We start from the raw sequence: 25,275 nt of genomic DNA, 5'->3' as shown, positions 1-25,275 counted from the left end.
ATAAATCATGATTCATGTATTAATGAAGGCCCCGGCTTTAAACAACGTTTTAATGGATTTCAATGGGACATTTTTGGCCATTATGGTGCTAGATGTTCCTATTTGATCTACAAAGTGTGTGTTATACATATTATGCAACATGGGATCAAAATTTTTAAATTTATCCAAAAAGTCACAATTTTGCCAAATTACATACCATTTGCATTAAAACACCCAAAATGGTCGAAGAAATTAAACTGAAAAGGACAAAAATGTCCCTAATGCAGCACAAGGGTTAAAAAGTATCGTGAGATCCTTGACGTGATAATGAACAAGAAAAATATTTGTGATGCTGCATGTGATCTGTAACACAAACTTAACACAGTATTGTATATTTTTCTTGCAGTAAATCTGCAACTAGAACATGTAACAGAGTTAGTTTTATGAGTTAATACAATTTCAGAAAAAAAAATGTTTTTTAAATAATATTTTAGCTGTATGTTGTTTATTCTGGAATATATTGCAAAAAATCAAACTAAATGTTTTTACAGATAAAGGCTATAAGAAAAAAGTACAAATAAAGCTGTATATGGTACACTGCTGAAATATTTTAAATATAGGCCTACATAAAGTTTGTATTCCTCTGAATAAGTCATGGAGAGACTCTTGAACCTCAGAGTGAGAAACTTTATTGATAAAAGCAAGAAAATACATGTCAAATATACAGCAGTAGGAAAGTGAGATCTGAGGTCTCTTTATTATAATTTTTCTGTACTTGAGAGAAATTATAAACAATAAAGTGACACTGTTAAAATCTGACACTGAAAGAGAGCACAAACTTAAATCATCAATATTTATTTTGAAAAAAAAAACAAAAACATTAGAAGAACAAAAACACACTTGAAGAACCTTTAAAGTTCAGCGTTCTGCTTTAGATTTCGATACTTCCTGAAAAAAATAAACATAAAAAGCCATAAATTAATAAATCTCACAGATATTTATATATGCAAAATCAGTTTGTGAGAAATGACATCATCAATCATGTACCTGATGTGTGAATATGTGCTTGAATTCGTTCAGCTCTTCTGGATCTGAACTCATAAACCACAATAATGACAGTAGCCACGCCCACCAGAGCAGAGAGGACCAATCGGATCACAGCTTCAGTAGGACCATAACAGTGGACAGAGTCTGAGGAATAAACACATCAAACTGAGATCAGATCAGTCAATAAACACTAATATCAGCGCTGACATCAACTAATATTTCTGAATACACAGAAATATGATCAAATCTAATCAACAATCTTATATTCGGTTCTTATATGATTTGTCATTTCAAACTCTAAAATGATTCAACAATTCAATATGCAAATAGTAAATAAAATAAGAATATTTGAAGGAGAAGAAAAATGAGCTCTACTCACCATAGACAGAAACTCTGAATGCTTTTGTTGAGAAAAATCTTCCTCCTGAAAACATCAGTAGTTTATAATCTCCAGCATGTTCAGTTCTGGTGTTTGTGATGGTCAGAGATCCAGTTTGATTGTCCAGCTTCAGTCTGCCTCTGAATCTCCCATCAAGAACATCATCATATACAGTGATTCTGTCGGCCCGTTTATTGATTTCTGCTATTAAAGTGTTGTTAAACCTCCACTGAATCTCATCATCATCCTTCATTTCAGTAAGATCAGAGTTTAGAGAGACTGAATCTCCCTCCTTCACTGACACTGACTTCACTTCATCTGTCAAACACACAGAGAACAAACAGACACAGGGTTTGCAAAAATTAATACTGTTAAATAACTTTATAATGGTTTACTAAATTGAATAGTTTAAAATTTACATTAAAAAATAAACAATAGGAAAAAAATCCAAAATTGATGGTGCTCCCTTGTGTGAGACGTCGCAGAGCTCTTTAAATATTTTTTTTTTATTTTCGTTTTTATCATTTGTCTTCGTGCGTCACGTTAGGGCAACTGCACTGTAAAAAATAAAACGGTGTTTTATTCAGTAGAGTTGATATTTTTAGTATTCCAGACAGGAAAATGTGTATTAATATAAATGTATGCAGAAAACCATGTTAGACCAATGTTTTGCATATCAATGATGTGTAAACATGTTTTTGAGAATAAACTGAACATAGAAAACGTATTAAGCACAACAGCCAATTAGAATGCGAAAAGCGCATGCGCATGTTGTCTGACATCCGGGGTTTCAACATGGATCTCAACGCGGGCTTTCCTCTCCCTCGAAGTTGTCTTTCTCTCATCTGCAAGTTATCCAGTTAGGACTATCGGGATTGACGGCGTAAAAGTAAGTATTAAATTACGTTTTGAAACTACACTTTAGTTGTGGAATGATTTAGAAGAATTGGATGATTTTCAAAAAAAGCATTTAATCGAAAATATTTCGTCAGAAGATGTGCTAGTTTGAATTGCACTGCCATCGTTGTAATACTAGCAACCTAACTTAACATCCCACCAATTTTTTTTTCGGTGTAGAATTCCACCATTAAAGTGTGGTGTTCAGATATTATACCTATGTGGCCAGAAATATATTGTAGCCTATTGTTTCAGTACATTTCGTGTAAGTTAATTGTACCACATTCTAAGTTGATGAGCTAAACTTGATGAGGTAGTCATGCCTGTCTATCAAGAACTAGAACATATTGTCTAACTTGCAGCTAGATGCTAACAGCAGAGGTGGTTTAGAAATCATAGTACTAGACTAAGTTAGCTAACTAGCACGAAATCAAGGATCTTTGGTAACAGTTAGCCCAGCATCCAGCTATTTTGTTCGGAGTAACCTATGTTATATGGCTAGTGAAGATATTTTTTCAGCTAACTTGTCATTGTAATATTCTATTAGTGGTTTTACTCTTAATCTGATTTACACCTTAAAACATGATTAATGGCCTTACATTTTGGTTATGGTATATATACTTTTATGGAACTAAAATCACATTATTTACTTGTAAAAAATGCTATGGAAACACACTTTATTTAGCTAAAGTAAACTGGCATTTTAATTATTTCCTTGAATGAACAATATAGCCTCCGGGTTGATGTAACCTAAGCAGTTTTTTTGCATTGTGTGGGTCCTATGTAATATTTTGTATTATGTAATATTAAGTCTTTGAATGTCATAATTATATGTTTCAGGTGAGAGAATTGGCACCACATGCATTGCAAGTTTTGCGATTATTCCGCAGACCAAGACAGTCTCATCAGACATCACCAGCTTAACCACAGAAGACCAAACCATTGGCCGTGTGTTCACCCCAACTGTGTGTGTGTCTTCAAAACTCAAGGAGCTTTAAGGTCACATCTTTCAAGAAATCATCGCAAAGGTGCATCTGTTCACCATCAATCTAATTATACATTCAAATGTGAATGTTGTGATTTCCAAGAAATATGTTCTGAAAGAGATTTTTTTAAACATCTTGGAAATCACCTTAAAATTCAGGAAAGTGTTCCTTGCCCGTTCTTAGGTTGTGAGTTTAAGACAAACACATATTCAACATTCAACTCCCATAAATGTAGGAAACACAAACATTACACATTGAAAGATTTTAGAACTGTGATTCAGCCTGTTGTGATTTCTGGAGATGACATTGCTGATGAAAGTGTAGGTGATGAAAGTGTGGCTTCAACGTCCTTTCAAGATGATGTGTTGAGGGAAGACAGAGTAGGTCATTGTGAGTATGAAACAGTAGAACACAAAATTGCAAGTCTTTTCCTTTGTATGCAGACTGTTTTACACGTCTCAAGAAGCGCAGTTCAACGAATAGTTGAGGAAATTCGGGATATATTGACATGCACAAAATTCCATGCCTTTCGCTCCGTAGCAGAGGTTATTGAAAAACACAATATTTCAACCGAAGGCACTCTGGTTGGGGAAATAGTTGATTCTTTATTTACATCCACCCCATTAGTAACTACAACCTCTGTGAAAGGCTGTCTATCTACTGACCACCGAAGAAACTTATATTTCAAACAAAATTTTCCTCTGATTGAGCCTGTAGAATATCTGTATAGACAGGGCAATAGGAACTCATTTGTCTATGTACCATTGGCATCAGTGCTAGAAAATCTTTTGAGACGCTCTGATTTTTCAGGTGCATTAGTTTTCAGACAGGAAAGCTCACCAGGTGTTTACAGGTCTTTCCAGGATGGTCAGTACTTCAAGCTGAATAGTGCTTGCCTTGGTGAAGATGTAGAAATCAGCTTAGCTCTGTACATCGATGAGTTCGAAGTGTGCAACCCTTTAGGTACATCCAGAAAGATCCACAAGGTAGTTGCAGTGTATTGGGTCATCTTAAATTTACCAGCAAAGTTCAGGTCAGGTCTGACATCCATTCAGTTGGGAGTTTTAGGGAAAAGTGTTGATGTCAAGAAATTTGGGTATGACAGATTTTTAGAGCCACTGATAAAGGATCTAAAGCATGTTGAGCAAAATGGGGTGTTTGTGGAGGCTTTACCGAGGTCTGTTGGAGCAAAGCTGTGTCTGTGCAGATAATCTTGGAGCACATGGCTTAGCAGGGTTTCAAGAAAGCTTCACAGTAGACAAGTTTTGTCGTTTCTGTTTGGTCAGTCACAGTCAAATAGGTACTATAAAACCAAGAGAATTCCCTTTGAGAACTATTGAGCAGCACAATAGGTTTGTGGATGACATAAAGCAAAACCAAACTCTTACGAGTGTAAATGGGGTAAAACAAGAGTGTGTGTTAAGTAAGCATTTGGCTTCCTTTCATCCTGTGACAGGATTTCCCCCAGACATTTTACACGATTTTTTTGAAGGGGTCATTCCAGTGGAATTGTCATTGTGCCTCAAAGATTTAATTTCTAAAAGATTTTTCACACTTGACAAGCTTAATCACAGCATCAGTTCATTCCCATACAAGAACACTGACCAAGTCAACAAACCAAAGATCATTACTAAAGCAGCCCTCTCAAAGGGTACTATTGGGGGCAATGGGCATGAAAATTGGGCGTTGTTGCATTTACTTCCCCTCATGGTTGGTGGTTGTGTTCCAGAGAATGAACCATCATGGGAAATATTAATGGATCTAAAAGAGATCGTTCAGATTGTTGTCTCTGACAAATTCACAGAGGAAACATTAAGCTATCTTGCATTCAAGTTATCAGATCATCACTTACTACTTACAACCACATTTCCTAATTTTGTGTTGAAGCCAAAACATCATTTCATTGAGCACTACACACACCTCATACGCTGTTATGGTCCGTTGGTGGACCTCTGGACCATGCGGTTTGAATCAAAACATGGTCTCTTCAAAAGAGTTGCCCGTAATGTGCATAATACGAAGAATGTGCTGATGTCTTTAGCTACGAAGCATCAGCAGTTGATGGCATACCATTTGGATGGGCAAAGTGTCTTCAAGTCAGACCTTTACATTGACAAAGTCAGAGCTGTTCAGGTGGGATCTTTGGACATTGCACAGAGATCTGCTGTGTTAAGAAAATTCCCAGATGTGGAAACAGTCTCTGTCACTCGTAAAGTGCAATTCTTTGGAACAGAATATGGTCAAGGCATGATCATCACAGCTGGGCAATGCTATGGTCAGCCACAGTTTTTCAAGATTTTGAGCATTTTAGTTGATGCTGACAAAGTGTCATTCCTATCCAAAAAGCTTGTAGCATGGTACCTTGAACATTATAGGTCTTTTCAACTTGATGACAGCAGCTATGGTGAGGTCATCGTTCTTGATATGAATGACTTGAATCATTACTATCCTTTGACAGCCTACTCTGTTGGAGGAAAGCTCTGGGTGACCCTTAGAACACATTCGTGCTGAGAGAAAATGGTGAGCTATCTTAAGATTTTTTTCAATGTCAATTGATGAAGATATCAAAATTTTACTCTAAGCTAAAAGTCATTGTTGTTGTTTCTTTGTAGGCTTTGCTACTCCGTGTTGTGGTTTCTGATGATGAGGCACGGCGTGTTCATCTTTCACAAGTGCCAGAGTCAGTGGATGCCCTTATAGACGTGCTAAAAGAAAAGCTACAGCTACAGGGAGACTTTACATTACAATTTGAGGACCCTGATTTCGCAAACGCACTTTGCACTTTGTCAAACATATCCGAACTACCCCATGATCGTGCAGTTTTGCACATTAAGTGGAAAATTGCATCCCAGCCTGACAATAGTGATAGTCAGTCCCTTGGATCCATATCGTCGTTGGATACGGCAAGCTTAAATTCTCCAGTGCACACCTCAACTAACCCCTCACCAACCACTTCAGGGAATTTGCGCAGCACTTCAGTTTGGCCTTCTCCATTTACTATCCCCCCTCTGTCTCATGATGTGGAACTGAAATTAAGAAAGGCAAATGAAGCTTATGAAAAGACCAAAACAGGGATTGATGTGACAAGAGACATAAAGACGGACATTCTGGACAAAATTACTCAAGTGACTTTTGACATTACGGCATATCCTAGGCCTCATGAAGTCGAATCCATTGCTGTCGCTTTGATATCCAAGTACCCGTGCCTCAAAGAGAATGATGGCAATGGTTATGAGGGATGGTTGACCAGCATTAGGAATAGGTTCAGTAACTTCAGAGCAAAGCTCCGAGTGGCTGGTTGCAGTGAAGTCTCTATCAATAGCAAATCCAAGGGAGACGGTGACATGACATACACTCTGAAAAGGGCTAAACGTGGTGAAATTAACCATTGTCCTAACCATCCAAATGAACATGATGATGCTTCACTTGAGGAACAAAGAATGCTCTTGGTGGAAGCATCAAAGAAAGCCCGAGTAGATGACTCACTTATCAGAGTGAAGATGGATCTGACATTCTCCCTCAGGAGAAGGGAGGTAGTTGAGGAGCAACCCATGGTCATGGTGATACAAAATCGATGGCCTGCTTTATTCTTTAAAGAACAGGTATGTTTTTTACAAAGCTGACAGTAATGTTTTTACTCTTGTCATTTAAATAGCTGTAAACTTTCATTTACATGGTAATATTCAGAGCAACACTATTGCTTTACTCACTGTTCTTCTGTACATGTTAACAGATTGGTGAGGAGTTTTTTCGCATCACCAATAAGAACTTACTGGGGACATTTAGAGCTGCAGTGGAGAAATACACTCCGAAACTCCTTCGGCTCTACCGTTCCCGGAAAGCATCCTTTGGAAAGGACCTAGAACACATCCTGATGAAGCTTGATGATGAGGTATGAGTTATAGTAGAGAAAATACCTCTGCTCACTGAGGTGAATGTTTCTTTGTCTGATATAAAGACATTTTTCCCCTGTCTTTTTTGATAGACCTCTAATATTATCCGGCACCGCCAGGATGCTGCACTCAGAGGACTTCCCATTTTTCTCTGTGAGGAACCTGGACAACTTTTCAAGCAATGTCTTGTAAGTGTCAATTATCATAACAGAATAACCACTCATCATTCCAGAAATACATGGAGAAAAAAGTAACATAGAAAGATGGGATGGAAGAAGATTGCCTCAGCTACTAGTGAACACACAGAGCACACAGTGAATCGAACCTGCAAGCCTTCGATTACAAGCCCGAACCCCTAGCCAGCAGGCCACGGCTGCCCCATTACAATTACAAGATGAAGATGATGTGTGTGTTTTGTGTTGTGTGTTGAAAATCACCTTTTAATGTTTTGACATCTCTATTATAGGAAACTGATCCAGATGATGTGGCCGTAAAGGGAGTGGCTGTGGGGGTGCTTTATGTCCTCGAGGACTGTGCTGTGGAAACCTCCTCTCCAAAGGTGCAAAACATTTCATTGATTGTGGAGGAATCTGTAGTTCTACAGGACATCGCTGATACTCCCACTGCTGTGGCATACCTTTTTGGCCTTTTATACGCCCTCAACATTTCCTACCCAAAACATCTCAAGTACACTTTTGATACTCTACAGAGCGTCTTTATGGAAATGGGACCTAAATGCACAAAGCGTGTCCGATCGCTTAAGAACAAACTAGCATTGTGAAATACTGGAAAATGAGGCCAAGGGCAATTTCTGTATAGGCCAATAGTAATATGAATGTACTGTTCTTATTAAGTAGCTCATGTTAACAATAGTTTGCACCTTCATGTGTGGTTGATTTCAATGTTTTGTTTTTTTGCACAAATGCAAGAGACACTTATGGCATTCTTAAGGATATCGTTAGGATATCTTTCAAGTTTTTTGTTTTGTTTTTTGGTGTATGGTGCTTACAGTACCATACAATATCCCAGATCTCTCCTGCCTTGGCCTTCTCTTCTGTTTTGCTCCTTGGCAACTCTAATGCTGATGGACTCTTCTAACCAAATGTTCAAACTTCCACACATCCCAAGAGGATTGGTTACAGTTGCTCAATAACCATCATAATACATGCATAAGATCATCACAGACAAACATTTACATTAAACACACAATCATATGCACACAGCCTAAAAAAACACCATATTTTATTTTGTATCATGATGCTCTAACGTAATGCTGGATGGGCTCTTTTAACCAAAATGTTTTTGAACTTTTCGCATTGCCCAAACAGTAATTCTGTGTAAGTTTCAGGTTTTTGTGGACGTATTTGATGTCAAATTTTATGTGTATTAATAGTTTTTCATTTATGGTGGTTGTGTTGATTGCATATTTACACTTTTCACATTTTAATTGTAATTTGACCTGTATAGGCCCATGTTTCTGAGCCCCAGAAGTTCTGGATTGTAAACCTCTTAAATTGGTATCCTTTCTGTGGTTTCATTTTGGAGTTATATGGTATGTCATTTGACATGCATTTATAGTTCTTGTATGTTGGTTACAATGGTAACATTTACTCCCAACACGTTTTCATGTTCAGCTACTGTGAATTACGGCTGTTAGGGCTATGTTCTGAGTGCCAGAACACTGTGACAATGTCTACTGTGACATTTATCTTAATTGAAAACATTTATGTGGCCTTTCTGTGTTTATTTTTCATTAATATTATTTTGAAGAGGTTTAATTGCATAGTGCCACCTATTTTTTTGTTTTTAATCAGTAAAATACACCCTTGGTCACAGTGAAATAAAATACTTGAAATGTATGACATTGTTTGTTATGGATTTATTTTAGTTTGTGAATTAAAAAAAAATATGTAGGCCAAAGGAAAATAAGTGAGTTTCCAGTATAGTGGAAAGAGAATCAATATATTCTTGATAAACATTTTCTAGTGCTGTGAACGAGGCTATTGACTGAGCAAACATATATTCATTGGTAGAACGAGGAATTTAAAGTGCTGTTCATCAACAGAACTAAGTAATATTAGTAAGGACAACAACATTATTGTTGTTGGGGTAATCACATGGCTAAAGCGCTGTCCCTTATCAGAACTAAATAATATTAGTAAGGACAACAACGTTATTGTAATTGGGATAATTACATTGCTAATCGTTGGGAAAACATAAAAATGTGAATGCAATGTGTTGCCTTGAATTTTTCAATATTAGCAATGATTTTTTTTTTACAGTGTGTATACAAACATTAAGTATGATCGAATTACTCTGAAACAGCTAAAAGAGAGTAGTCAAAATGGACTTTTTGACTTTAGTATGCTGGACTGCTTCCCGGAACTCCGTCGGGATGGCCCGGGCAGGGGTTTTTCCTGACAAACAGAGCTGAAAGCGGAAACATGGCAGGCGGGAGGAGCCGAGCGGAGGATTCGTCGCATGGTTTACAGAGGAAGGCTAACGTTACTGGTCATACTGTTTGCAAACGTTCAGTCACTGGAAAACAAAATGGACAAACTACACGCATGCATATCCACGCAGCGATACGTCCAGGATTGGGGCTGATCGGGCACTTCGTGGGTTCTTGTTGTTTAGAAGAACACCAGTTGACGAAGAGGTTCCACTTCAACGCATAGGCATGTCTCATGCACAAAGCTCTAGCGGAAGTGATGGTAGCCACCACCGCTGGTGGTAGGGTACTCCAACCTGCCTCGTCCCGTCCAGGAGCCACACATGGAGGTTCCAAAGATCGGGACGAGGGTGCCAAAGGGTGCCCCGTCCCTGAGAAAGCAGGTCCTTCCTCAGAGGAATAGGCCAGGGAGGTGCTGTCGCGAGGAGCACTAGTTCTGGGAACCAGGTGTGGTTGTGCCAATACGGGGCAACCAAAATGACCTGCTCCTCGTCCTCCCTGATCTTGCGCAAAGTCTGCGCAAGAAGGCTCACTGGGAGAAACGCATACTTTTCCCCACGGCAAGCTGTGCGCCAGTGCATCCGTGCCAAGCGTGCCCTCGGTCAGGGAATAATACAGGTCGCAGTGGGACGAGTCGTGGGAGGCAAACAGATCTACCTGTGCGACCCCGAACTGATCCCAAATCAGCTGGATCGTCTGGGGATGGAGTCTCCATTCTTCAGCGAGAGGCTGAAGCCGAGACAGCTCGTCAGCCGCCTGGTTCATGTCTCCCGTGATATAGATGGCTCGAAGCGACCTCAGATGCTTCTGACTTCAAATGAGGAGGTGGCGAGCGAGTTGCGACATACGGCGGGAGCGTAAATCACCTTTATGATTGATGTACGCTACTGTCGCGGTATTGTCTGATCGGGCTAGTACGTGTCGACCCCTGAGCAACGCACGAAAGCGGTGCAGGACGAGATGTACAGCCAGTAACTCAAGGCAGTTGACATGCCAAAGGCGCTGGGGTCCTGTCCAGGAGCCCGCGGCAGCATGCCTATTGCACATGGCGCCCCAGCCCGTGGTGGAGGTATCTGTTGATACAACAACATGCCTGGAAACTCGTTCTAAGGGCACTCCGGCCCGAAGAAAACTGAGGTTCGTCCACGGGGTGAAGGTCTGATGGCAGGTCGGAGTCACTGGGACTCGGAGCATACCGTTTTGCCATGCCCACCTCGGGACTCGATCGCGAAGCCAAGCTGAAGCGGTCTCATATGAAGCAATCCGAGCGGCGATACTGCAGCTACGGATGCCATATGCCCCAGGAGCCTCTGAAAAAAGTTTCAGTGGAACCGCACTCTTGCCCTCGAACTGACGAAGGCAAGTCAGCAGTGACTGCGCGCGCTCGCTCGTAAACTGCGCGCACATGGCGACCGAGTCGATTTCCATACCGAGAAAAGAGATCCTCTGCATGGGGCAGAGTTTGCTCTTCTCCCAGTTGACCCGAAGGGCCAGACGAGCTAGGTGCCGGAGCACTAGGTCCCTGTGTTCGCAAACCTGATCTCGAGAGTGAGCTAGAATCAGCCAGTCGTCGAGATAATTCAGGATGCAAACCCCATGTTCCCGTAGAGGAACAAGGGCTGCCTCGACGACCTTCGTGAAGACGCGAGGAGACAGGGCTAGCCCAAATGGGAGAACCGCGTACTGGTATGCCCGCCCCTCGAAAGGAAACCGTAGGAACGGTCGATAAGATGGAGACATGGAAGTAGGCGTCCTTCAGGTCGATCGCTGCAAACCAATCCTGCTGCCGCACGCATTGGAGGATGCGTTTGGCTGTGAGCATCTTGAACGGCAGCCTGAAAAGGGAGCGGTTCAAGACACGCAGGTCAAGGATTGGTCTTAACCCACTGGATTTCTTTGGTACAATGAAGTAAGGGCTGTAGAAGCCGGACTTCATTTCAGCTGGAGGGACAGTCTCGATCGCACCCTTCGCCAGTAGGGTGGCGACCTCCGCTCTCATGACAGGGGCATTGCCACCGACCACAATGAAGCGGACTCCCCTGAAGCAGGGATGAGACCGCGCAAACTGAATTGCCTAGCAGGGCTCCCAGAAACTGCGCCAGCAGGGTCATTCGATCCACAGTGGTGCAGCAAGGCGGAATGACCGGCCCAGGTGAGGGTGGCATAGCGGCCCTGTGCGGGGGCACGGTCATTAGCCGCGTCCTGCCAGAGGAGGCCAGGGGAGGACCAGCGTCCCGCGGGGGCGTGCTCTGGCAGGGGTCTGGCGACAGAGGGGAATGAGAGGAGCGTGAACCGTGGGCGGCGCGTGCTGTCATCCACAGCCTCTTGGGGCTCAGAGAAAGAGCATCAGTTCTTTTTGAATGAGATTCTCCCACAGCCCTCCACCGGGGGAAGGAGTGATCCTGCTACCAGCCCCTGAAAGAACTGAGCCCTAACTCCAAGCTGCCCGTCTCAGGAGTGCTGCTTAGCCAGGTGTTAGCCTGCCTCCAGCAACCTCCTCGTGCTCGGGCCGTTGAAGGCCCGAGGGGAGGAGTCATATGGAGGCGGCGTCGGCGGGAAGTAGACTAAGGAGACCATACGGACGGATAACCATCAGTGCAGAAGCCTCAGTCCGCTTGTGGAGTGATCGAAGACTGTTGGGCGCAGTCCTCAACCACACCGCCGACCAAGCTGCCCATCTCAAGAGTGCTGCTTAGGCTGGCGTGGCAGTCTAAGGGGCGGAGACGGGCAGCGCCGCCCTCCTGTGACCTCCTCCTGCCCAGGGCCGGTGAAGGCCCGAGGGGAGGAGCCGCATGGAGGTGGCCTTGGCGGGAAGCAGACTAAGGAGACCACACGGATGGATGACCATCAGTGCAGACGAACCTGAGTCTGCTTCTGGTGGCCGAAGCCACCCCGCCGAAGAGCCCAGCCTGGGACATGGGGGAGCTGAGAAAATGAATTCCCAGACCCCCTCACATCAACCTGGCTAAGCCCATGTCTGGACCATTCTAGTGGACACCACCTGGCCCAGGATCACGCAGGTACCGATGTCGCCCAAGAGCGAGGTCAGTAGTGTGCACGGCGGAACAACCAGGCCGGGCCTGGGAGGCATAGCGTCCCAGCAAGGGGGCGTGGCCGAGTTTCCGCATTCTGTCAGTGTTGGCCAGGGAAGGACTAGCGTTCCACTGCGGCCAGTTCTGACAGAACTCCTGAGTCAGCACTGCCTCAAAGGCGAAGGCGACACACAAGACTGCATGCCTATGTCACAATAGTGACAGAGAACATACAGACCAAGATCGCCTCACAATCAAGGCAGCGAATGCGGAGGACGCCTGCGGGCTGCGAAAAGTCACGTGGACTCCCGCGGGCCGGAAGCGTCCTGATGCACATCCGGGAAAGCCTACAGCGCTCGGGGGGAGGGTGGCGCCACTACAACCGATGCTTCCAGCTGCCCGGGAAAGCATGGCCATCAGCTCTGGATCTGACTCGACTAACGCCGACACTCCTAAGGGAGGCAACGTAGTTGAATCCACCAGAGGAATCAAGCCCACCTTGTGATGCTGTGAGTGACATGACACCAACTGCTGGAGCCCCGAATGAAACACTGGGTCCCCGAGAGGAACCAGGCACACGCGGAAGCCCCACGGTTTGCGATGTGGAGGGGGGGCGTGTTTTTTTATTTGTATTTTTATATATTTTATTGTACCACACTGTAACCCTCAGATCACCCTGGCCACCAGCCAAAGTATTCCGTTTTTTTAGGAAGAGATAGATTGGGTGTGGCAGAGGGGACTCTACCCACACTGAGATCATTGAGTCTCGATCTATAAACATCGCAATGGTCATGTTCCCGCAATGAAAACATGACTCATCCACGAGCGCTGCCGAGCGTGATTAAGCCCAACACGCGAAACAGTGCTCGTGACCGTTAGGCAGATGAATCACGCGCCCACATCCAGTAAATACACGGGCGAACCGTCTTGAAAAAGACGTGCCGCGTGCAGCTCTTTTAGAGACGAAAAAAGCTCAGCAGAGTGCTGAAGCGCCCAGGGAGAAGCACACTCACTGTCGGCAGATCACTGCACAAAACAGCAGCAGGCAATGCGATCTCGCTGGAACGCGCCATCACACAAACACATTGAAGAGCCGCTCGTCTCATAGAATGAAGATGATTCAGAATGGCTTGTAGGAGTGAAGAGAACTCTCGGCTCCGAAGCGAAAACATATCTGCATGTTGCCGGCGTACCCACCATGTATACCCACGACGTGGGGCGGACTTACGCTATGCAAATTCCGCAGACCCATGGCATTTCATTGCCATTGGCTCGTTTTGTATACTCGAAGGTGAGAGGCTTTCTAAGCGAAACCCCATTCGTCGCCATCCGACGTAACTCGGAGTGACAACGAAAGGGAACTGCAGTGCATTGTTGTGAGTGTTGTGTATTTTCGGTAGATAGATCTGAACATATGATAAAGCAAGGTGCAAAAATCTTTTTTCATTTTGTTATACACACAACATGAAAAAAAGAATTCAGAGGGATTTCAGGATATATGCTTTCATTACCTAGGAAATCAAAATATACTGTCAATAGCCTTAAAAAAATCAATTTTCGACATTTTTTTATTATTAAAATGTCACATAAATCAGGCCAGGAATGATTTATTAACCCTCTGAGGTCTGAGCTGTTTTCTGGGCCCTGGAGGTGTTCTGACATGCTCTGACATTTCTGGTTATTTCTGTTACTTGTGACATTTTCATGGCTAAAGTCTAATTACACTGTATTCAGCACAAACTCTGCTACAATAATATATCAACAGCATGTATGTAAGTTTTGTAGTTTTGAGATAATGACATTTATGCGTGGTTTTTGAAAATACAAAAAAAAATTCTCACTGAAATAAGGCCATGAAACCCATACTGATTATTTCTTCACAAGACTTTTGAAAATTGTATGACGTAGCCTACAATATTTGCTGCAAAACTATGTGAAAATCACCCTGACTGCTCATTCAGATAAGACAATATATTGATTTAAAATTTTTACGACGTGTTTTGTGTGAAAAAGCCTTATGCGAGAGCTCATTAATATGTAAGCTTTTCTCACCTGAGAAAGACAAAGAACCTCCCCTAACGGCCCTATTAGGAGCTATCAGGCCCCTATCATTCTGAGCAACCTTGCACAATACTGTAAATGAGGAGATTTAAAAAAGAATGGCTTTTAAATTGTTTGGATTTATTTACAACACAACATAATCCAAAGATACACAACAAATGCCAAAAAAGCACTTCAAAGACAGAGACCTTTGTGCCATTCCTAAAAACACTGTACATACCTTTCATTTCCAAGATTTTCACTTTACCATGTTCACGTACTGAGACTCATGTGAATGTTGAAGTCCTCAGTGGCATCTGGGACCTGAAAAAAAAAGTGAACATACTGATATCAAGAGAAAGGCCTGCACGATTTTGGAAATAAATATTAGATTTTTCTGGTTAAAATTGCTTTTTAAAATTCCTTTTTAAAATTCACAGAATACACACACACACACACACACACACACACACACACACGTTTCCAACGATATATAATATAATGAACACCAGGTTTGTTGTGCCTTGTAGGCATAAGGTATATGCGCAGTGCGGATAAAATAATAATAACAATAAATAACCTATAGCAGCCTATAAATCTTCCAAAAGATTTCAGTAACAACTAAGCTAGAGAAAAATATATTGATTATCATGTTACTTCAAATGTTTCCATCCGTTATGATGATATGAAATGAGATAATAATAAAAACATGAAGCCGTTTGGTGCGTTTTGCTTTCATCCAAAATATGATGTGTACATTCAAACGCGATCGCGCAGGAAAATATGATACATTCAAACGCGATCGCTATCAAAAATATGATACATTCAAACGCGATCGCTATCAAAAATATGATACATTCAAACGCGATCGCTTGCAAAATATGATACATTCAAACGCGATCACGCTCAAATATAAAACATTATGGTTACCATAAACATATCTATGCTTGAGCAGATATCCACAAACACAGTAAACACGGGTCTAAATATTATAATATTCCCCATATATCTAGCAACAGTTCAACTGCAACGTGACATTTATGCAACAATAACAAACTAGGCTATGTAAGAATTTCTTACCTTATCTTTCTTGTCTTCAAATCGCATTCTTCTTCTTCTGAGGTAGCCTAAATCCAATGTAAGCTCAGGCACGTCTTTCAAACTCGACGAAAAGTGAAGTGAAGTGTTTTGTTGTTGAGGTAACGAGCGCGTTCGCGTTCCATGTGGAGATTTGCATGTGAATATCTTTTGCGCGAGTAGGCGTGGCCAAATTAACTGTAATGAGCAAGCGTTTGAGAAGCTGGACATCTTGTTGGTTTTATACAAATTACGTAAACAGAGAATATTTGTTTTCGTTTTGAATCCGATTATTTAAAAGTACACACTTAAATGTTTATAAAGGTATATGGCTCATAAATGTGTGACAAGTATTTGCTGAGTTTTGTTTCAGTTTATAGACGTGCTCAAGAAAAAAAAGTTCACCGCGACAGAGAGGCAGAACGCACAACCTGTTTATTTTCTTTATTTTACAAAAGCACAATGTTTTGATTTGATTGTAAGTGGACACATACAAAAGGAGAAATATCACAGATTCTTTTTTTATATTTCTTTTTTCTGTATGACCATAAATGATGGAGTAATTTAAGTTTATAGTGCTACAATGTGGAGAAAATCCGGCAAAACGCGCCCGCGCGTTTGCCGACCTCAGAGGGTTAACAAATCCCTCTGAAAATATCTTCAGAATACTGCTAAGTGTATAACTGGAAAGTTTGGTGTACATAGGAGCTACATAGACTGAGATGTTTGTGGAGAATGACAAAAAACTCATTTAGAGAAAACGGCAGTTAAAGTTTTAAATAGCTCTAAATGAGATTTCATCATTAGCTTTAAATCCCCTTTTGGACATTCACGATTGGTTACTGATAGAAAGGAAATGCCCATATTTGGGTTACATAGCGTTGTGCAGGAGACTCAGAGCTTTACAGCGATACCGGTCATGACTAGCCTGGGTTTCCCCATGCTGCCTTGAGCGCAGCGCGATTTTATTCACGCTGCTAGGCAGCCTGGATTAGCCTGGTAATACCAAACTCTGCTACTTCGCTTTGCTTTGTACAATCAGCATCTACGTCATGGCTCTCAGCCCGCCCTCTGTTCGTTGATTGGCCCGGCCATCCGAAGGCCGCTGGAAAACTGAAAGATAGGCTGCTATCTCAGACTGACTACAGAAGCGAAATGAAATTGAGCGGAAGTAGGAAGTCTGACATAGTCAGGCTAAGCCTGGATACCATTGACAAGATTTTCGCCTCAGCTAGGGAACCAATCACAGAACGGGGAGGGAGCAGCAAGACGATGACGACATCTATGCGACACACCGAAGCAGTTTGTTTATATGGATCCAACATGACAGACGTAAAAATATATGCATATTTTTAGGAACACATCTACAAAAATATGCCTGTATTTCAAGTTGATAAAATAATTTAAAATCCACATCAGTTTATTTGTGCCGACGCGCCACGCCCTCCCAGGATCTATAACGTTACCTAGGCCAGAGAATGTCTAATAGGAAGAGAATTGGCACTCTCTGCTTTCTTACGGTTTCTGGACTGGCTGCAGTAACTCGTCTCTGTCCATGCGGGGGCGCTCGCAGGCGAGTGCAGAATGAATGGAGGTCTATGGCGAAATACCCCTCAAAATCCACTTTTCTCAGGATATAATTTTTTAGTCTAGTAATTTGAATGTTGTATTCGAAAGGAGATGCAAAGAAATTACACATTGCTGGGTGTTCGATTTTTTGGAGTCACTTATTTGCTTTAAAAAGTCTTTTAAAATGTCAATGACGTCATACACATCGTACGACCAGAGATACTGCTTTAGGGCAATCCTTCAGTCACTTTGGTGCGTTTGCGCTCTGCACTTTCTTTTCTCTCGAGGCATCGACAACACAGCTGACACAGGTAAACACATGTGCTAGAAGAGTTTTTGTTTTGTTTGTTTCTGGTCCCGCTTCGGATGTCACGATGCCATCAAGCGGTATCTCTGGTCGTAATCAGTCCTTCACTGACCAATCAGCGTTCTTTAGCAGAATGCTAGCGTGTTATGGGCAACAACAACTCAACCTGTAAGAAATCGAAAGGACATAAGTACTCGTTCATTCAACTTTCGACCTATAACCCATGTTTAACTTGCAAAACCTACAATAAAATCTGAGATTTCTCAACGGCAATCGGGTGAAAGAGACACATTTAGCCGTCTAACTCCATAGACACCCATTCAGTCTGCACTCGCCCGCGATCACCTCCAGTGGAATTATAATGGAACTGCAACCAAGATCTATACAATGGGGCTTATAGGACGTGCCAAGGCTCTCCGTAGGCGGGCTCTGCCTAGGCTACTTTCACTTTTAAAAATTCATCATAACCGCGCGCACGATCTGCTTGCAGTCGTCGAGATGGATGCTGAGGAGTTGAAGAAAAGAATAGCTAACGTTAGTGGAGATTGTAAAGTTGTCGACAATACGTCATCAAAAATCAAGTCCAGTGTGTGGGAGAAATTTGGAGTTATCTGAAGAAAATATTGTGAAAGGCTTTGCTGCAAACATTTTCGTGTTGGATAGTCGCAAATGTGGAACTTCATCCCTGAGGAAACACGCAGATAACTGTGGTAACAAAGCAGTTCTATCGAACGGTATTTTTCAGATTTAACACTGCTAAGTATGTGTGGTGTGCAGGGCGTGTTTGAACCCAAAATGGTCAGATGTAGGCTAGACGAAATTGCGTGGCATATAGTGTTGTAGCCACGTAAATAAATAAACTGATTTTATTTCGGGTGCGGGTCGGGTGTCGGTTCTGTTTTAAGCGGGTCGGGTGCAGATTTTAATTAGTGCTGCTGTCGGAAAACGGGTCGGGTGCGGTTTTAAGCACTGCGGGTACGGGCGGGTGCGGATTTACAAAATCGGACCCGTGCAGGACTCCGGTGTACACAAATTTCTGACCCATCGTCGTCTTTTTCGTTTTTCGTTCCTACTAGAGGAAATATTGTATTGGATCATTGTTATAGTAACATTAAAAATACTTACACAGTGGAGTCCAAACTCCATTTTGGAAAATCTGACCATCTAGCAATCCTCCTAAAACAAACTTACATTAGAAGGTTCAAGAACAATCCAGTCACAACTAAAACTGTCAACACATGGACTGACAGTGCACTGATGAACTTGCAGGGCTGCTTAAGAGGCTACAGACATGAACATCTTCAAGGAGGCTACAGACAATATTCATGACTATAGAGAGACTGTTAGTGACTATATTAACTGGTGTACATCCATCGGTGTCCCTTCTAGAACTGTTAGTGTTTTTCGTTTGCTGTACCTTCTCAAAGTCTATTTATTGAGTGTAATTTTGTTAGTTCTTCTTTATGTTGAGTTTTTTTAATGTTGACTCAACGAGCTTTGGTACAAAAATTCCTATGTACTTGTACTAGCTATACTGGTACAAATGGCAAATAAAACTTCAACTTCAACAATAACTTCAATCGTGTATGAATTTATTTAATTTTTTTCATTAAAAAACAGGTGTAAATGTTTTTGAACTCACCAATGACAGCGAAAATTAACCTCTTGATCTCACGATTGATCTGTAGATAATAATATCCTTCATGTTCAGTTGTGGTGTTTGTGATGGTCAGAGATCCAGTTTGATTGTCCAGCTTCAGTCTGTCTCTGAATCTCCCATCAAGAACATCATCATATACAGTGATTCTGTCGGCCCGTTTATTGATTTCAGCTATTAAAGTGTTTTCAAACCTCCACTGAATCACATCATCATCCTTCATTTCAGTAAGATCAGAATTTAGAGAGACTGAATCTCCCTCCATTACTGACTTCAGTCCTGAATCACCAAACACACACATAGAAACAGGGTTCGTCACAGATTAAGACAGTCACTTGATGGTTTATAAAAGTAAATAGTTTGAAATTTAATTTTGAAATGAATATCATCATTAAACCAAAGAAGCAAATTGGAGTTTGAATTAATAATTGAATTGTGCTGATTAAAATATGTGACCCGCTCTGGCGAAATGAGTCGGAAGTCGCAATGTTCCATTTTAAGATATGGGCCGATTATGTGGAAAAACGATGAAATAATAGATTAACAATAGAAGAACAGACATTCAAAAATAATCTCTCAAAGTTTCGTAGTCCAGATAATTGAGTAGAGGTATTTAAATGACTATTAAAGTTTACAAAGTTTTACTAAATTCGCTGGAAATGAACATTGCTCCTCTCGTCACCTTTGAGCATTTCCCGGGTATCCCCTGAAACGGGGATATCACTATCACTATCTCTGCTCTCCAAATATGGTGTTACACGTTGTATAGAACCAATCAAAAAGCTTATAAATGTACACAAACGCTGATCATTTGTCAATGGGAAGCCCCGTTTCGACTGACCGCACACGATTGGTCCAGCCATCCTCCTGTCAGACTCGCAGCACTCTGTGTAAACAAGCTAGCAAATCTCCTTAGAAAGATTAAAGGGTAACTAAACCCCTGGTCAGAGCCTGACTCCTCCCACTGGCAATATTTGAAAAAATGCTAGAAAAGTGGGCGGGGGGCGTGCACCTGAGACCCGCAGTGACGGATTTTAATTGACAGCTGCTTTCAGACTCTCTAAAATGGAGAGTGACTCACAGGGTTGCAAGACGACGTAAAGTACATGCATCTGATGAATTTTATCGAGTTGATGTCAATAGCGCGCGCTCATTGTAGGCATATTAATATTTTGCCGCTATGTGAAAAAATCCAGTAAAATGTGCCGGCGCGTTTGTCGACCACAGAGGATTAACTTTAGCCTAACCATAAATTGTGATTAAAATATATATGATCACTCACATCAAGACGCCGCTGCGGTGGAGGAGTCCATGCAGGAGGAGCAGCGTTTGGCACTGCGCCGCTTTTCAGCGCGAGCTGTGTGGAGAAGCCCATTTCCACCTCTATTGCGTTGGAGAAGCAATACCGCGTAAAATGCAGGTTTCACACTCACGGTCTTCCAGGCCAAGTGCATGCAACCACTGGCGCCTAATTTACAAGTCTGCTGGAAAGCTATGCAGTCCAGCAGTGCTGTTGCAACCAGCAACAATACACCTACGTACTCTCAGACCACTGCACTAAATACAGATAAATCTACGCTAGCTCGTACCAAGGGCGTGGTGAGCTGGAACCTGCTTACGTCACCTGCCACCGCTTACATCACGTACCACCGCAAACATCCAATAGGAAAATTCAACTGCAGTAGCCACCATTCAACCTGAAGAGGGCAGCACTCATAAATTTTTACACCATATATTGTAAAATTAAAACACTTTATACCCAAATGTCCAAAAAGTTACTTGAATCAATGAACAGCACTAATAAAGCCCCATTCTTAGAGATCATTAACTAAAAAAAGTTGACTTAGGGTTTAGTTACCCTTTAAATATTATTCATTTGAGAAATGTCGCAGTCAAAAGACAGCAAAGTTGCCAAAAGGTCGCCAAAAGCGTTGAACTCACTGGAGGCTTCTAACCTAAGCTCTGCTGCTGGTCAGCAAGAGTGGCTAAGGCTAGTCAGTGATTTTTTTGGATCTGGAGACGTGTCATCCTCTGATGACAGCGACAGCGAAAGTGACAGCCCTGTGGTATTTATTGTGTATGGATGTGAGTGAGTGCAATTATTCTGTGAGTGTATTTATCTGCAAGGAGAATCCATTACAATGTGTTTGATTTATTTTAACCCAATATTTAACTGTTGGTATCTCCATTATGAATTTGTTACACTGTTATTGTCAACTAGCCTACACAAAGATATGATTGCATAGGCTAACATTATTTGTTCTCTGTTTCCTTGTCTCTCTGCCTCTCTCACTCTCTCTCTCTCTCTCTCTCTCACAAACACACACACACACACGGCAAACACACATACACGGCAGACACACACACACACACACACACACACTCTCTCTCTCTCTCTCTCTCAAGCAAAAATGTAGCACCTCTTTTTAATCTTTCTGATTTTAGTAACTTTTTGTAAAAGTGCCTTTTAAATTATTTATTCAAATAAAAACTTTTCAATAATTTGAGCTTCAGCCTGGTTTAATAGCATTTATATATATTAATGTATTTGGTGAAATTAAGCTGTAAAATAAATATTTTATCCCTTTAAATGCAATGGATTTTGAAAGATATCAACAAAAAACGGGCAAAAAACTTTAAAGGTTGTATCAGTGATTTCAGGCCCCCCCAAAAAATGATCACATTCATCTAATCTTTCCTAACGATCCGCTAGCTACCTGCCCCATAAGCATGCCGCTGTAGGCAGCCTAGGCTCTGAGATCTGCACACAAAAACAATTGGCTTCACCAACCACTCAAAACCAAAACAAATAGTGTTCCAACCAATCACCGGTGTTGTGAGGTTTTGAGCCAGCTTCTTCTTCAGATCCGACTTCGCGTGCAGCCGTGCACGAGCACAAAACCTCACAACACCCTCCCCCTGTCTGTGATTGGTTGGAACACTATTTGTTTTGGTTTTGAGTGGTTGGTGAAACAAATTGTTTTTGTGTGCAGATCTCAGAGCCTAGGCTGCCTACAGAGACACGTTTTTTTGACGGCATGCTTATGGGGCGGGCAGCTAGCGGATCGTGATTAAAAAATGTGATAAAAAAAAATGTGGGCCTGAAATCACTGATACAACCTTTAAAAGCAATTTACTCAGGTTTTCAATTGGAAAAAGAGGGCAGACGACCATAATTCAAATGTGTATATCTTTACAACCACTCAAGGTATGACTTTGACTAGGATATCATTTGAAAGATTATGGTCTCCTCTTTCCATTAATACCACAATCAATCAATTTTGAAATTTGGGTCACTGTGACTCATTTTGCTGGATCAGGTCACATATAAAACAAGTGAAACAAATATTTAACTTACCAAAGACAATGGGCCTAAATCTCACTCTGATCTCACTGTTGATCAGAAGTTTATAATCTCCTTCATGTTCAGTTCTGGTGTTTGTGATGGTCAGAGATCCAGTTTGATCGTCCAGCTTCAGTCTGTCTCTGAATCTCCCATCAAGAACATCATCATATACAGTGATTCTGTCGGCCGTTACATTGATTTCAGCTATTAAAGTGCTTTCATATCCAAACCTCCACTGAATCACATCATCATCCTTCATTTCAGTAAGACCAGAGTTTATAGTGACTGAATCTCCCTCCTTCACAAACAGATATTTACTAAACACACCTGAAGAACAGAGTTTTTCACATATTAAAGCTTTAAAGGACAATTCTGGTGAAAAATGAACCTAGGGGTAATTAACACATGGTTACCGAGTCGATCGTTCTCTGGGATGCGTTTTCATGAAAATCGAATGTAAAGAGTTTTATCTTTAAAAACAGATTAGCTTATAACACAAGTATATGGGGCACAGAGTAAGTAAAAGTAAATCGCTAGTTAATACCAGTAACAAGGCTCAAAATAGCCTCACACTACCATGGTAGCATAATGAGGGTCCCTACATACAAACCGAAGCATTGAGAACTTAGTAAGTGTACACACAGTTTAATAAGAAGATACTTTATAAAGACAGTACATTACGCGTTCACAGACAGGATCCATCTTGGAAAACAGTCTCGACTAATCGAGTCACGAACGCCGTCGATTAGTCGACAGGGGCGCGGGAAGAGGTTTTAGGCTGGGGGTGCAGATTTTTTTGTGGGGGGGGGGGGGGGGGGGGTAGGGGCATCACCACTATTGAATAAGAAACAATATCAAGCCTATAAAACTCGGCAAATCTCCGTGAATCACAACAAGCGTATCAGTGAGAACACTTGTTCAAATAGCGCACACACTCAAACCTGACTGCACATCACATTTTTGACTTTATTGATTCTGCTTTTATTCGTAATGCAATGGACCGGTCAACGGGACATAAATTAATCCTTAAAGGATGGGACTTTATGGGACATTTGCACAAAAAGAATAAATAACTTACCGTAGCCTATTTTATAAGTCGCTCCGGAGTCGCATATCAGTCAAAAAATGCACCACGCGGAAGAAAAAACAGACATAGCCTAAGTCGCACTGGACTAAGTTGCATTTTTTTAGAAATTTATTTCACACACAAAAAAAAAAATGTTACAGTCAGTTCTCCGTTACGGACATGAGCACTCTAAAGCGGCACTAAAAGAATGTTATAAAACTTTCACAGAGACCTCAAACTGAAAGCACAAAGCCTATCTTTAAATTTAATTTCGTTTTGTATTAATTGTATCTTAATTTTAATCAATGTTTCATCGACCAATTGTCTGGATTTAATAAATAAGTATAGGCTATTAGAAAATAGATCATCAGGACACGGAGGCACTGGCGAACCTGGAGTCCAGGCCAGGCAGAGATTCGTCAAAACACGGTAAACAGTCAAGGATCGAGGAAGCCAGAGTATAATCGAAAGCCGGGAGACAGTCCAAGGTCAAGGTAGCCAGAGAATGATCGAGATATCCACAAACTGTCCGAGATCTAAACCAGCAAGAGAAAACACGTAGATAATGCTCAGTAAGAACGCCAGGGCAATACAATACTTCGCATTGAATGAGGGTAGAGAGCTGGTTATATACAAGAGCAAATGGGATACAGGTGTGAGGGCAATCAGTGGTTAACAGGTGTGTGTGTTTAATCCAGATAGGCTGCATGATGGGAATTGTAGTTGTTAATACTAAGGAGACGGTTCCCTACGTGGATGTGACGGAGGTGATGTAGGAAACTCCTGCGTTACAGAGCCCCCTCCCTGCGAGCGACTCCTGGTGCGAGAAGGTAATCGGCGACGGGGTCTTCCACGAGGTCGGGGAGCAGGTTTGCTGGGGTGTGTTTGGTGGAATTCCTCGGTAAGCGTGGGGTCCAAGATATCCTTAGCCTTGATCCAGCACTGCTCCTCTGGACCGAACCCCTCCCAGTCGACTAGGTACTGTAGGACGCTACCTCTGCGCCTGGAATCACGCAGTTCCTTTACCCGATACGCTTCTTCGCCGTCTACCAGGACTGGAGGAGAGTTTTCTGTTGTGGGTTCATCTCTTGTCCCTCTCTCGGGACGGACAGCAGGTTTCAGCAGGGAAACATGGAATGTGGAGGCGATGCGATAGTTAGTGGGAAGTTTCAGGCGAAACAAAACTGGAGTAACTTGTTTCAGGATCTGGAATGGACCGACATATCTGGGGCAGAGCTTGCGGCAGGGGAGCCGAAGCTTGAGATCCTTTGTGGACAACCATACCCATTGGCCTGGACGGTACTGGGGGGCTGGTCGACGATGCCGGTTGGCGTGGCGTTCCTGACGCCGAACCGCATGTAACAGGTGGGTATGCACCTGATCCCAGACCTCTTCACTCCTTTGGAGCCATTCGGTAACGGAGGGGAGTTCAGTGGGTTCCCTGGACCAAGGGAAAAGCGGTGGTTGGAAGCCCAGAATGCACCGAAACGGAGTTAAACCAGTGGCGGGTTTCACCAGGGAGTTCTGCGCATACTCTGCCCAGAACAG

At 42.2% G+C, this 25,275-nt stretch overlaps 2 protein-coding genes across 2 annotated transcripts in view; one reads left to right on the top strand and one right to left on the bottom strand.

The window, feature by feature from the left end:
• Positions 1-860: 860 nt before the first annotated feature.
• Positions 861-25,275, bottom strand: part of LOC311085204 (uncharacterized protein) — a gene marked incomplete at its 5' end in the record, with an annotated part of 70,815 nt that continues 46,400 nt past the window's right edge. The window contains 2 exons of the mRNA XM_084117638.1: positions 861-927; positions 1,027-1,170. Of these exons, the coding sequence (XP_083973764.1) occupies positions 911-927; positions 1,027-1,170 (161 nt within the window). The 3' untranslated portion in view covers positions 861-910. The remainder of the gene's footprint in view (positions 928-1,026; positions 1,171-25,275) is intronic.
• LOC311085206 (uncharacterized protein) lies at positions 4,996-9,039 on the top strand (the record flags this gene model as incomplete). Its single annotated transcript, XM_084117640.1, has 5 exons — positions 4,996-5,772; positions 5,901-6,890; positions 7,022-7,180; positions 7,274-7,369; positions 7,648-9,039. 5 exons carry the CDS (start codon positions 4,996-4,998, stop codon positions 7,960-7,962), a joined length of 2,337 nt encoding a protein of 778 aa, XP_083973766.1. The 3' UTR covers positions 7,963-9,039.

This window comes from Abramis brama (assembly GCF_963993115.1).
Source record: "Abramis brama genome assembly, chromosome: 6".
In the NCBI taxonomy this organism is placed as follows: Eukaryota; Metazoa; Chordata; class Actinopteri; order Cypriniformes; family Leuciscidae; genus Abramis; species Abramis brama.
Note: the sequence above shows the minus strand (reverse complement) of the source record. Positions and strands in the feature narration are given on the sequence as shown.